At 56.2% G+C, this 12,464-nt stretch overlaps 2 protein-coding genes across 2 annotated transcripts in view; both read right to left on the minus strand.

The window, feature by feature from the left end:
* The window catches only part of MONBRDRAFT_25277 (uncharacterized protein), a gene marked incomplete at both ends in the record, with an annotated part of 6,770 nt that extends 724 nt beyond the window's left edge, over positions 1-6,046 (minus strand). Inside the window, 4 exons of the mRNA XM_001745662.1 lie at positions 85-354; positions 420-469; positions 527-5,013; positions 5,142-6,046. Of these exons, the coding sequence (XP_001745714.1) occupies positions 85-354; positions 420-469; positions 527-5,013; positions 5,142-6,046 (5,712 nt within the window). The remainder of the gene's footprint in view (positions 1-84; positions 355-419; positions 470-526; positions 5,014-5,141) is intronic.
* Positions 6,047-8,737: 2,691 nt separating this feature from the next.
* Positions 8,738-12,302, minus strand: MONBRDRAFT_32346 (uncharacterized protein). The gene is made up of 13 exons (XM_001745663.1): positions 12,100-12,302; positions 11,745-11,885; positions 11,551-11,622; positions 11,236-11,343; positions 10,984-11,115; positions 10,563-10,880; positions 10,247-10,382; positions 10,070-10,140; positions 9,849-9,977; positions 9,646-9,736; positions 9,462-9,549; positions 9,211-9,382; positions 8,738-9,080 (listed from the first exon to the last, which is right to left on the minus strand). Exons 1-13 carry the CDS (start codon positions 12,253-12,255, stop codon positions 8,970-8,972), a joined length of 1,725 nt encoding a protein of 574 aa, XP_001745715.1. The 5' UTR covers positions 12,256-12,302; the 3' UTR covers positions 8,738-8,969.
* Positions 12,303-12,464: the final 162 nt, after the last annotated feature.

Below are 12,464 nucleotides of genomic sequence, written 5' to 3' on the forward strand. Positions count from 1 at the left end.
GAGGTGGAAGTAGAAGTGGAAGTAGAAGAAGAGGTCGAGGTGGAAGTAGAGGTTGAAGTCGAAGAAGCGGATGAGGTTGAAGACGAGGTAGAGGTTGAGGTAGAGGTTGAGGTAGAGGTGGAAGTAGAAGTAGAGGTGGAAGTAGAAGAAGAGGTAGATGTTGAGGTAGATGTTGAGGTCGAGGTGGAAGTAGAAGAAGAGGTAGAGGTGGAAGTAGAGGTCGAAGACGAGGTAGAGGTAGAGATAGAGGTAGAGGTAGAGGTAGAGGTAGAGATGGAAGTAGAGGTGGAAGTGGAAGTAGAGGTGAAAGTGGAAGTAGAGGTTGAGGCTGAAGTGGAGGTAGAGCTCGCTGCGCTGGTCATCGGGTCAATGGTTGAGGCATCGGGATTTCTTTGCAAGTACAACGCGACTGAGGACACATGGGCTTGGCCCAGGCCTTGAGCTGCTAAGGCAAGCGTCACGCCCTCACCTGCGGTCAGGCGCGCAGCGCTGAGCTGCGATTCGACCAGCATGGCCGTCAACTCACCGGCCTCTAGCATATCGGCGGCCACAGTTAGGGTCAGGAGCTCGAGGCCCGAATTAGATGAACGCAATCGAACGTGTAAAGTCGGAAAGTCTTGAGCATCCAGGCGTCGGCCCACCACGATTTCAAGGCGCAGTATATCGGTAGCACTCAGCACAAAAATGGACGTGGGCACAACCTGTGTAGCTTGACTCCCGTTTGCCATGGACATAACCTGAAGCTCTGAATTGGTTCCGGGGAAGCCAGCCTGCGTTGGTCGACTTGTTACCACCGAGCCGACCAAATCCCAACCAGACACATCGGCCACGGGCATGCCACCGGGACCGACTGCGTTTGCGCGAAAGTCCGCATTGACCAAGGGTATTGGGATCCATGACTCCACCGTCGTGCTGCTGGTTGTGGTGGGCGTGGTGGGCGTAACGGCAGAAGTGGAGGTCGAAGATACGGATGCCGGCACGGATGTACTCGTTGTTATCTCACCAATCGGCTCTGATGTGGTCACGAAGATTGTTGTCACGTCCAAAGTTGCAGTGGTCACGGGCTCATCAATGGTGGTTCGGAAACTTGAGCTGGAGGACGGGGCCACGGTGACAGGCGCAAATGGCGCGGTTTCAAGAACAGCACACGGATACAACCGCGCTCCGTAAATGATACCGTTGAATGGCGTGCCCCCCATCACTCGACCACCAAGACTCAGCCGGCAATTTTCATTCGAGTCGCCACAGTCTTGGACCTGACCGTCGGCGCCCAGTGTTAAGCCCAAACCGCCAATCGGCACGTCATCGACCATAAGTACGGCAACAGCCTCATCCACATCAAGGACCAAGGTGTGCACTTGGCCATCAGTCACCGTGTGGCTGCCAAGCGCAAAACGGCCAATAAAGGTGGCCGGGTTGGCGACGTTGGATAGGGAGCGGTACAAAAAGTCAACCGCGTTAGACACGGCGTTGTAGCGCAGACCATAGTAGACTATACTAGCATTTCCGTTTGTTTTGAAGAGCAGGTCTTCGCTCGTTGCGGAACGAAAGCGCACTTGCAATGCAAGTGCAAAGCGCTCAGTCACGGGAGGGCCATGATCTAGCTCAACGGCCTGCGTTCCGTTCAAATCAAGCGCGCCGTCGGGTCTTTGCTCCAATGTTGGTGTCGTAGAGGCGGAAAGGAAGTCTACAAAGGCTAAAGGATCTTGCTCGCACAAGCTCATGCCAGGTGCGGAGGTTGTGGTGCTTGCTGATGTTGGCGTGGTGACGGTCGGCATGAACGTGGTTGAGGTGGCGGTGGTCGGGGTGCATAGGTCGTTGTAGTCGGCGCAGCAATCTCCCACCGTTGTACAGCTTACATCGCATTGACAGGTTGCCCCATCGACCTGAATTGTATGGCAGCGATCCAAGCATGATGTACTCTGTGTGGTGGTTGAGGTAGCTTGTACGGTGGTAGCGGCCGTCGTCGTGCCTGGGGTGTTGGAGTCGATCAAGGTTGTGGCGGGCGGTGTGCTCGAAGATGCGGGCTCGGCGCACACATCCAGAAAGTCCTGGCAGCAATCTCCCAGCACTAGGCAAAATTGCCCGTCGCAAAAGCATGAGGCGTCCCGGGAAAACACTGCACCACACAGACCTTGACAAGAGTCGCCAGATATGAAGGTTGTTGTTGTTGTTGATGATGAAGATGATGCTGATGTTGTTGTTGATGTTGTTGCGGTGGTGGCCGTGATAGTTGTTTCTGCTGCGGTGGTAGTTGTACGAGTCGTAGAAGGGGTAGTTGTCAACATGGTTGTGGTGGTTGCCGGAAGAGACGTCGTATCGTGTGTGGGATGATCACTACTTGTCGTGTGAGCCGTCATGGTCGTGTCCAGACTCGTGCTTTCCAAAGTTGTGGGTGTGGGTGATGAAGTGGTCAAAATGGGAACATAGTCACAGGGCATCAAACGAAATGAGTGCAGGTGGGCTGCTAGGCCGTGGAGGCCAGTTGTGTTGGTAACACCCAAGACCAGCGTGCACACATCCCCCTGTGAACATGACGGTAAGAGGTTGTACAAAAGACGACTCGGCAACGCCTGGCCGTCTAAAGTGGCGCGGACGATGATGGTCTGGAAGCTTAGCGTCAATAAGTGACGTTGCCCGTCGGCAAGGCGGCCATGCACATCAAACGAGACTTCGCGCACAGACATGGAGTTGATGGTGGTGTACTGAATCAGCAAGTGCTGTGCTTGACCATTGTAACTGAGGCGAAGTAGGGGTTGGCCATTCTTAACAAAGGACCAAGCGTAACCGGTAGTATTGGTATCAGGCAATGCCAGGCTGAGCACGAGCGCAAAATTGGTAGAGTCAAAGCCTGGGCTGGACCCCACAGCTGCGGCTTGGCTGCCAGCTAGACTCAGTGGGCCAGCTACTCCCAGCGTGGAAAGCAGATTGACTTGCGGGTGACAAACCAGAGGCGCGCTGGTGGACGTTGCAGGCTGCGAAGTTTCAGATGCCGAGGAGGCAGAAGACGTCGTTTCAAGTGGGTTGGACGTCGATTCGTGGCCCACAGGACCTGCGCCGCACACATTGCAATATGCCCACTGAACGTCCGGATTGACCGTGAAGCACCACGGTGCCTCACTTTCATCAGGGTTGCGACAAAAGTTGCTGGTCAAGTCGGCCTGGGGAAATCGGACCGGACTGTAGGCGTGCGTGTGCGGGGTTTGCACACCCCATGCTTGACACACATCGCCATCTCGTGTCCGAGATTGTGTACCGCGGTAATCGCTGCCGTCTCCGATCAGCAGCCCGTGCTGACAGCTTGTGTAGACATACTCATCGGGGGTCGTGCTGGCCGGTGATGATGTTGTGGTTGTCACCGGGGTTGTTGTCGTTGTTGTCGATGCGAGGGTTGAGGTGGCCATCAGCTCATGAGCACAAATGGCACAAGGCGCCCATTGCACGTCGGGATCTGTTGTAAAACACCACGGAGTGGCACTGCCATCCGGGTTGCGGCAATAATTGGCATCTAGCCCGGCCGTGGGAAAGCGGCTGGGAAAGAAATTATGCGCATGCGGACTCTGGGCAGACCAAGCTTGGCAAGTGTGCCCATTGGCAGTTTGATGTACGGTTCCGCGGTAGTTTGTGCCATCTCCTTGCAAGCTGCCATTGATGCAATTTGGGTGCCCAGTACCAAACTCTGAGGTTGTGGCTGAGGCTGACGATTGGGTGGCCGCCGCCGTCGTGACAAGCGTCGTGGTCTCTGTTTCTGGTCCATGGGAGCTGGCGGGCAGCGAGGTTGAAGTGCGCGTGCTGGTGATGGTGGTCGAGGTATCAGCGCTAGTTGGGAAATGGGATTGAGGCCGTTGTAAGGTCAGGGCAATGTTATCTACATCAATGCTAACCGGCGCAAGGGTCACAATCTCCACGGTCACCCCTTGGTCCTGCCCTGCCTCACCGACCAGTCCAACCAGAGAAACTGGGTAGAAGCGACCGGTAGACGGGAAGTTGGAAGCTGTCATGACGGTGCTCGCCAGCACGGCGCCCGAATGATAGCGCAGTATGATTTGCACTGGTGGAATGGCGAGGGCAGTGGCACGAATGCCTAGAGCAAGGCTGAGGGTCAGCGTGTCGTTGATGTCAAGACGTACGTCCGCCACGTCTTGTTGCACGGCCGAGTTGCCTTGGAGGACAAGCACTTGTGCCCCGTGTGCAGGGGAATGGATCATCGCGTATTCGCTCTCGAGTGGCGCGCGGGTCTCAATGCTGCCAAAAACCAGCACCCAGCCCGTTGCGCCGGGCACGGACCGACCTCCCAGAGCAAGGGCATCGTCCACCTCAAAGGATGGGTTGAGCATGGGCACTGAAACGTTCAAAGCCATGTCTTCTGTTGTTGTTGTTGTTTCAAAGTGGGTGGTTGTGGTTGCCGTAGCTGTTGTTGAGGTCGCAGACGTGGACTGGGGCGTATCTGGACTTTGCATTGGGACCGTGCTGGTGCTTTCAAAGGGTGGGGAAGTGACCTGTACGTTATCAAGAACGACTTGGCCTGGGCCCGTCGCACTAAAGTAAATCTGTAATGTCTGCCCTGTGTGGGCACTCAAGGCGGCATCAGGAACTTGGAGCGCGAATTCAGTAAAAGCGCCATTTGCTTCAACCTCTGCCTCGGAGATGTTGCGAGTAGCTAGGGTGTCAAGGCGGGATCCGTCCACAGCGCGCAGTTGAGCGTGTAGAACGGCCGCGGAGACGTGATGGACGTGTGCCACGGCAAAGCGGAGCGTCAATGGGCCCTTGGCTGGAATGAGGAAGCCTTCCAAGATCTGATGAGCGAAGGAACTGGTTTGTATCAGAAGCACCTGGGCGCCCTCAGCTGGGGATGTCAAGGGAACCGCGAGGTCGGCGTTGGTTGGCCGTAGTGTTCCAACGAGATTGCCTCCAAAGGCCCAACCAGATGCGCCAAGCGCGAGGGTGATGCCCGACGAGGTGAGGTCATCGTCCTCGAAAGAAGGGTTGGCAATAACGGCCTGAACCAAAGGCCTGAAATATTGAGCAAACAGGTGGCGGTGGAGGTCAGATGATGAAAGGTGCATCGAGACAAACTGAAGGTCACACAGGCGGCTGATTTGTCGAGGGCTGAAGAAGCCCGGCGAAAATGTCAAACCTACATGGAAGTGGGCCCGGGACTTGCAGTTGTTACGGTTGGGGTGCGGCTGGACATGGTTGATGTCAAGCCTGGTGAAGGGGTGCGAGACGTCGTGTAGTCTGGTGAGAACGTGGGGGTGACAGTTGGGGTGGAGTCGATCGAGCCGGTGGCTAAATCTGGGGTGACGGCCGGGGTGCTGCTACTGCGAGCAAGGGTAGTGGGAAAAGCCAGGAGGGCCTGACAAGGGGCCAGCTGGAAATGATACAGAGTTCCAGACATGGCCAGGACACTGGCTGTGGCGGCGCCGTCATCGGCGCGCTGGCCAATGTAGAATTGACAGTCGGCGTCTGTATCGATGTCACAATCAGCTGGGGGAGCTTCAAGGAGGGTTGTATGCTCAGCCCTGTCATCGATACGTGTGGTCAAGGTGAGGTCGGTGAGGGTCAAGAGGACTCGGTGTCGCTGGCCATCGTTGAGGATGGCTGGAACGGCGACGCTTTGTTGAGGGCCGTTTGCGTCGGTGGCGTAGTAAAAGAAAAGGCTGTTTGCCGTGGCGGAGAAGTAGAGGGCGTAGAAGCGCAGGCTGCCTCGAGACTTGGCAAAGAGGTAACCGTAGGAGTCCCTTTGCAAGGCGACATCAAAGTGCAAGCTAAAGGTCGCGCCTACGCGTGGCACGGGTGCGGCGGTGATGCCCTGCGCGCCCGTAAAAGTAAAACTGCCATCCCCATTCGCATTGATGGCGCCGGACACGAGTGCAGGGCTGAGCAAATCAATTAGAGCATCAAATGAGCTGTCGGGGCAGCTTGATGGTTCCATCGACCCATCGCCACTCTCTGCTTGTGACCCGGGGACGCACAACAGCAGCAGCAGCCACAACAACAATGGCGACGACGGAAGCCGCAGACGGAGGAAGCTGCAAAGCTTCATTTGCGTGTTCTTGGCAAAAATAAACAAAGGCTATGGGTAAGTCACCCTTCCTTGCTCGTGGCGACCCCAGTAGACTGGGGCAGGCACGCGCCTTTGGAACGTGAGCTCGGGCGCATGCGACAAGCTACCACGCAAGGTCCAGCGCGAGAGGCTGCCGTTACGAGCCAATGGTCACAACGGCGATAATAGCAAAGGGTTGAGGGCAAGCTTGCCAGAATCAAAACACAAGGCCGGCTTGTTGCTGTCTCGCTTCACGCGCGCCAGATTGTCGGCACGGCAAAATCATCCAAAAAAGCAAGTCCGATGTCAAAAAGCCACCAGCCACTTGTGCTCTCGGAATTTCTAAAAGGCCACAACCATCGCCTACCCCACATCCACTATGGTTGGATGGCGTTTTGAGCGTGATGGATGATGATCAATCGGCGCGATAGCGTACGCGAGCGCAGCGCCGTTGACCAAAACTGCATGCCTGCACGCATATGGAAAACACGAAAACAATCACACGCACCGCCTCTCGAAAGTTAAAAATGGCCGCCTAGATTTTGAATATGAATGTCAGATTTTATCTGCAAATCGAGTCGACGTGATCTCGAGTGCCACCCCCGCCTCCGCCTCCCTCGATCGGGCTGCGCTGGTACCTGCATGAGCGTGCCTGTACCTGTGCCTGTGTGTGGCGTTTGGGGGGTTGTTGTGGGAGGGACTGGGTCGATTTGCTGGGGACTGAAGAGTAGGTTGCAGGTGTGGCCGTCATGGCGCACACAGCACGGGCTGCGGCTAAGCAGCGAACTCAAGCACGGGTACGGTCAACACTCGTGATGGGTCTCGCGCCTCGCCTCACTCACCCGAGAGTCGCTTACGAATCAGCGTCGCTGGGGCCCCGTGTGCTAGGCCCAGACTTCGTTTGTGCCTTCCCAGCCCACAGGCAGCCAAGCGCAAGCTCCAACTTCCAAGTGCGTTGAGGGCCACCCCCCTTTCATATTTGGTCAGCGGGGGCTGCACCATGCCTCACGCCGTTTGAGCCCTCTTCAGGCTAGCCCCGCTGGGATTCGACTGGCCTTCCGAGGACTTACATCATCAACACGATGCCTACATGCGTGGCTACCTGCCTTATCTCACACGCCGTGCCCAACGCTGGCATCAGACCAACATGAGTGCGCCCCCACCGCCTCTCTCCTTGACCAACCCGCTCCCCCTTCGCCGCCAGAAACGGTTCATTCGCAAGGGCATCCCCGATAGCCGCCGTGCCGAGGTGAGCCCTTGGGTACCACGAGCGCCAATTCTCTCGGTTGGCTAGCTCAGGGACCACAAGCTACCCTCCACGCCAACAAAATGTGCCAATGTGGCATCCTGCTCCTTGCCTTCTTCCCATGCCTATGCCTCGACCTCCTTCTTCCGCCATCTTTGCCTGTTTGCCTCTAGCCTATCTCCATCGTCGCGAACACCCCTGTTGTCTCATTCTTTTGACTGCGTAGATCTGGTTGGCCTTGGTTCCAGACCTCCGAGCACGCTACGCCGAGCTCAACACGCTTGTCGTCCAGCACTCCATGGAGGCCCACGCTGCCGACACACGTCGTGCCTTTGAGCAGATTGATCTCGACCTTCATCGCACCTTCCCAGACCACGAGCAATTTCGCAATGGGGGTAGCTTAATTGCTCCTCTTCAGCGTGTGCTCCGAGCCCTGAGTCTGCATGCCCCCAACGTGGGCTACTGTCAGGTATCAAGCCACCAATCGTTTGCGTACAGTTTTGCTGAAGCACACGACATGGTCTGATCTGTTGCTCAAAAACCTACCGTGCTCTGGTTAGGGTCTCAACTACATCGCAGGCATGTTACTCTTGGTAGTGCGTGACGAGGCCAACGCCTTCTCGTGCCTCTGCCACGCCATACATGGCTTGGCCCCCGGTAGGCCTTGTGGGCCGCCACCTGCCCAGTTCCCGTCTGACTCGGCGCTCAGACTTACCAAGGAACGGCCACTGTGTAGGCTATCACACACCGGACATGGCCGGCGTTGGCCGTGACCGCTGGGTAGTTGGTCAGCTCCTCAGGTTTGTCTGACCTTGCTGCCACACGAACCCCAGGCCTGCGTGGCAATGAGTCTTATTTGTTTGCGTTTCGGCAGAGAACACGACCCCGAGCTGGCCGCACACTTTGACGCCGCTGGTGTTGACACAACCCTTTTTACGTTCAAATGGTGGGAACGCCCTGCTTTTTGCGTGTTGTTGCCCCTCTGGCTTCGCGCCGTGTTCACGCCCACGCTTTGCTCACGCCACTCAACTGTACCCTGGCTTCCTTGACACAAGGCTTGTCAATCTTTTTGTTGATTGTGTACCTGTCGAGACACTTCTTCGCATCTGGGATGCCTTGTTGCTCGAGGGAGACAAATTCATCTTCCGAGTTGCTTTGGCTCTCTTCATCCTAAACCGCGACCAACTGTTACGCTTCAAGGTTGGCCGCACTCACCCTCGCCGTGTTGATGCTTGGCCGGTCGAAATTACCATGCCATCCTCACTCGACGTTTTGTAGGACATGGCTTTGATGATGCAGTATTGCAACAGCATGGCACTCGAGTGCGTGCCCGTCAACGAGCTCTTGCAGATTGCTTGCCGTCTGCCGTTGCGCCGGCGTCACATTGCCGAGCTTCGCCGACAAGCACCTAGTACCGATTGATTGCTTCAGCGCCACGTCATGTACCACTGCACTGAATCAATTCCTCTTACAGTAGATGCTTCTTACACAAAGCGGAAAAGGATTCAGCAAAACCCCCAACAACCAAGGTCGTGGTGGCAAAGAACAAAACAAGCACTATCCAATCGCCCCTTCCACAATCCAGTGCAAACAGCCAGTTCTATCATTCGGCTGTAGCTCACACCATAGTACATGAACTTGCTGGCGCTTGGGTGTGGTGAGACGGCACTAGCCAATTTACGCAGGCACCAAGTAGGTCGTGTCAAGGTAGGTCTTGACCACGTCCTCAATGATGGTGCGATCCGGGATGGACTGGGCCATGCCGTAGACTGCGGCACCACCTTCCGCCTATAAGAAATGAACGCGTTGAGAGCAGAATTAGAGCTGGCACAATGTCCGATGCTGCAAGCACAGTCAACCAAGGGAGGGAAATGGTCGAACAAGGAAACCGAATCGAGCAGGGGGTTTGCAAGCGGACCTTGACGCCGGGGTTGGCGAATAGGGGCGCGGCAACCTTGGCCATGTCGTTGAGGAAGCTTTCCACGATGCCCTCACGGGTATGTGCCAGAGTCACGCAAATGTGGATGCTGGGCGGAAACTGCAGGACGTTCAGATCCCAACCATGCTCCTCAATCAGGCCGTGCGTCATGCTGCGGGTTGTGCGCGAATGAGCAAAATGTCCTTTAAGCGCCCATGCCTCCACGCATACATTTACGCCCACCCACTTACCGGTACACATCGAAAACATCGCTGGTCCACGAAACCACAGGGCCGTCCGGCTCACACATGAGGCGCAGGCCTGGGATCTTCTTGATACCTAGACACCCCAACGGCATTGGCTTGAGAAGTGAGAAGAGCAGGCAACGCACTGCAGCAACATGTATAATCCAGAGGCAAGAACACGCCAGCATACCTTCGGCGATTTCGCGGGCCGCCTTGATGATCTTTTGCGTGCACTTGACATAGCCATCCTCACCGTGGTGAACCAGGGCAGCCCAGGTAGCCTGCGCAAGCACCATGATAACAGACAAGTCAAGGCAAGCAAACGAGACGGGGTCTGCGCTCATGCACATAGCACTCAGCTCAGTCACAAGTTGGCAGGATGAAGAGGCTTACCGCCACGAGAGCACCGGAACGTGAGCCAGCGATGGTGGGGGTACCGTAGACACCTCCGGGCCAGTCCGGGAACATTGAGTACTGGGCATGGTGCAACTCATGGAAAGAGTACATGACGACCGAGGAACCCTGGGCAATAGCGGAATCGGCAGCGGGGATGAGAACCGAGAGGCGCTTCAACCTGCTGCACAAAACAAAAGGGGGTTGGGGGCGTGATGTACCTTGGGGGCGTAGCCAAACTTGTGAGTGTCAGCTGAGATGGAGGTGACACCGTCCACCGTAAAGTCAAAAGCTAAAGCACGTGGTAGGGCTTTTGGTGAAATTGCAGGAGGCCGACCAAGTGCCAGCAAGGCGAGTCGTGCGAAGCAGTGTCTTGGACAAGGATGGCACCGACGTACAGGGGAAGTCGAAGCCAGCCTTGCGCATGAAGGGAACCACAAAGGAGCCAAGGCAGCAGTCGACGTGCAGACCAATGCCATAGCTCTTGGCAATGGCAGCCAGCTCTTCAATAGGGTCCACACAACCATGGGGGTACTATACCACCGCGGACACCGAATCGTGGTCATGCCGAAACAAACAAAGCCGGAGGTGAGTGGCGTCAAAAGTGGAGAGAAAAACAAATAAAATAAACTAAATAAAATAAACATTGTGGCGTGGACATGAAGCTTGTATACATGAACCTTGGTTCACCATCGAGTGCGCGTGTGTACAGACCTGAGGGCAAGAGCCAACGAGGGCAATGGTGTTGCTGTCAATGTGGCGGCGCATGGCGCTGGGGCGAGCACGGCAGGTCTTGGGATCCATGGGGATCTTGCGAATGTGGATGCCCAGGTATTGGCAAGCCTTGTCAAAGGCGGGGTGGGCCGTAGTGCAAGTGACAATGTTGGGGTTGGTGATGCCACGAACGGAGTGATAGTAGTCACGGTAGGACTTGCAGGCCAGCAAGATGGACTCGGTACCACCCGAAGTGACAGAGCCACAGGCGGTTGGGCCGCCGTTGAAGATGTCGCAGACCATGCGCACCACCTCCGCCTGAAGGTGGAAAGACGCACCGAGTGGACGTGTCAGGAATGAGGAGGGCAACGGAGGGTCGGGGACTGGTGAGCCTTTGCTCAAGACAAGCAGCTGTGCTGACCTCCATTTGGCGGACGCCGGGGAAGACGCCAGGGTGAAGCGGGTTGGTCCAGGCAAACATGGCATAGGTCTTGGAGATCATGTCTGTGTAGGTATCAACGTCATCGTCACCGACGTAGATGGTACCGGACACCTGGTGACAGGCAGTCGCAGCAAGCGCTGTTAGCCGACAGCTGACATGCGGGTGGAATCATGCGTTGGAGAGGATGGAAAACAGGGGTCGTTTGGTGCTGGGGGCGGGGGGGGAACTGACTTTGCCCTCCTCGCGACGCTTGTCCGGATCGCCAATTTTGGCATACTCCTGGAGCAGCTTTTCGAGATCGTCCCACTTGCGGCCCTCCTTGGGCATGGCAGTGATGCCCTGCAAACGCAAAATGAAAGCGGGGCGAAGCCAGCGGTAGGGTGATTTCAAGACATGAGATGACAAACTGGTCCCAGGTGAGAGACAGAGATGGAGAGACACATTCGAGACAGCCAGCCACACAGACAAGAGAGGCAACGGCGGGCCAGAGACCCAGACAGTGATGGGGGAAAAAAAATGGAGGCATGTGAGGGCGGGAAGTATTACGTTGGGATGGGCATGCTTGTGCAGGAGACTCTTCTCAAAGTCGGCACGAGTCTTGGACAGCTCCTTCTCAACCTGAGAAAGGTGATTGATGTGAGAGCGTGTGCATGCCGGGCAGGCACGTCGGCTGCCTTGGACAAGGCCAAGCTCGGGGCGAGTGAGGTTTTGGCCCACTGCAGGACCAGCGGACCACGCACCATCCTCTGAACGAGGGGAATCTTGCGGGCACAGCGGAAGACGCCCTTTTTGGTCCGGGTGAACAGTGATTCCTCATGACCGAAAAAGAGATTGATGATAAAGTCGAGCACGATGCATCCACACACCGTCAAGCCCATGATCTATCCATAACGGCGGTTGGAGGCCAGCGGTTCAGTGAGGCGGAGCAGCATGGTTGGATCACAGTGCCTCGAACAGAGGAAAGAGAGAGAGAGAGAGAGAGAGAACGAGCGGGCGCAAGTGCACTGCTCGAAGAAAAGAGGTCTTGTAGACCAGGAACCACGCGTTCAGGCGAGGGCTGCCTTCCAAACCGGGCGACCTTTGACTGAAACTCACCTGCCAAGCTTCAAAGCCGGCGAACAGGTCGTTGATGGTTGTGCGGGCATCGCCGAGCGCCGCCTGGCACTGGTCCTTAAAGTCACCCTGGGTACAAAACCCATATCCAATCGCAGCCACCAGTGCCACCGCGGCACCACGGACCAGCGTCTCCATGTCTGCGAGTCTCTCTCCCTCAAACGGTCACAACAGCTCAAGCACGCGAGCGCTCAAATGAAATGCACACACACACAGAAAGAGAGAGAGAGAGAGAGAGAGCGCGCGCAAGCTTTGAACAAGAGGATTTTTCTTTTGTCTTTTCGCTCCAAAATCACATCTCTCTCTCTCTCTCTCTCTCTCTCTCTCTCTCTCTCTCTCTCTCTCTC

Source organism: Monosiga brevicollis, genomic scaffold (assembly GCF_000002865.3).
Source record: "Monosiga brevicollis MX1 MONBRscaffold_9 genomic scaffold, whole genome shotgun sequence".
Lineage (NCBI taxonomy): Eukaryota > Choanoflagellata > Craspedida > Salpingoecidae > Monosiga > Monosiga brevicollis.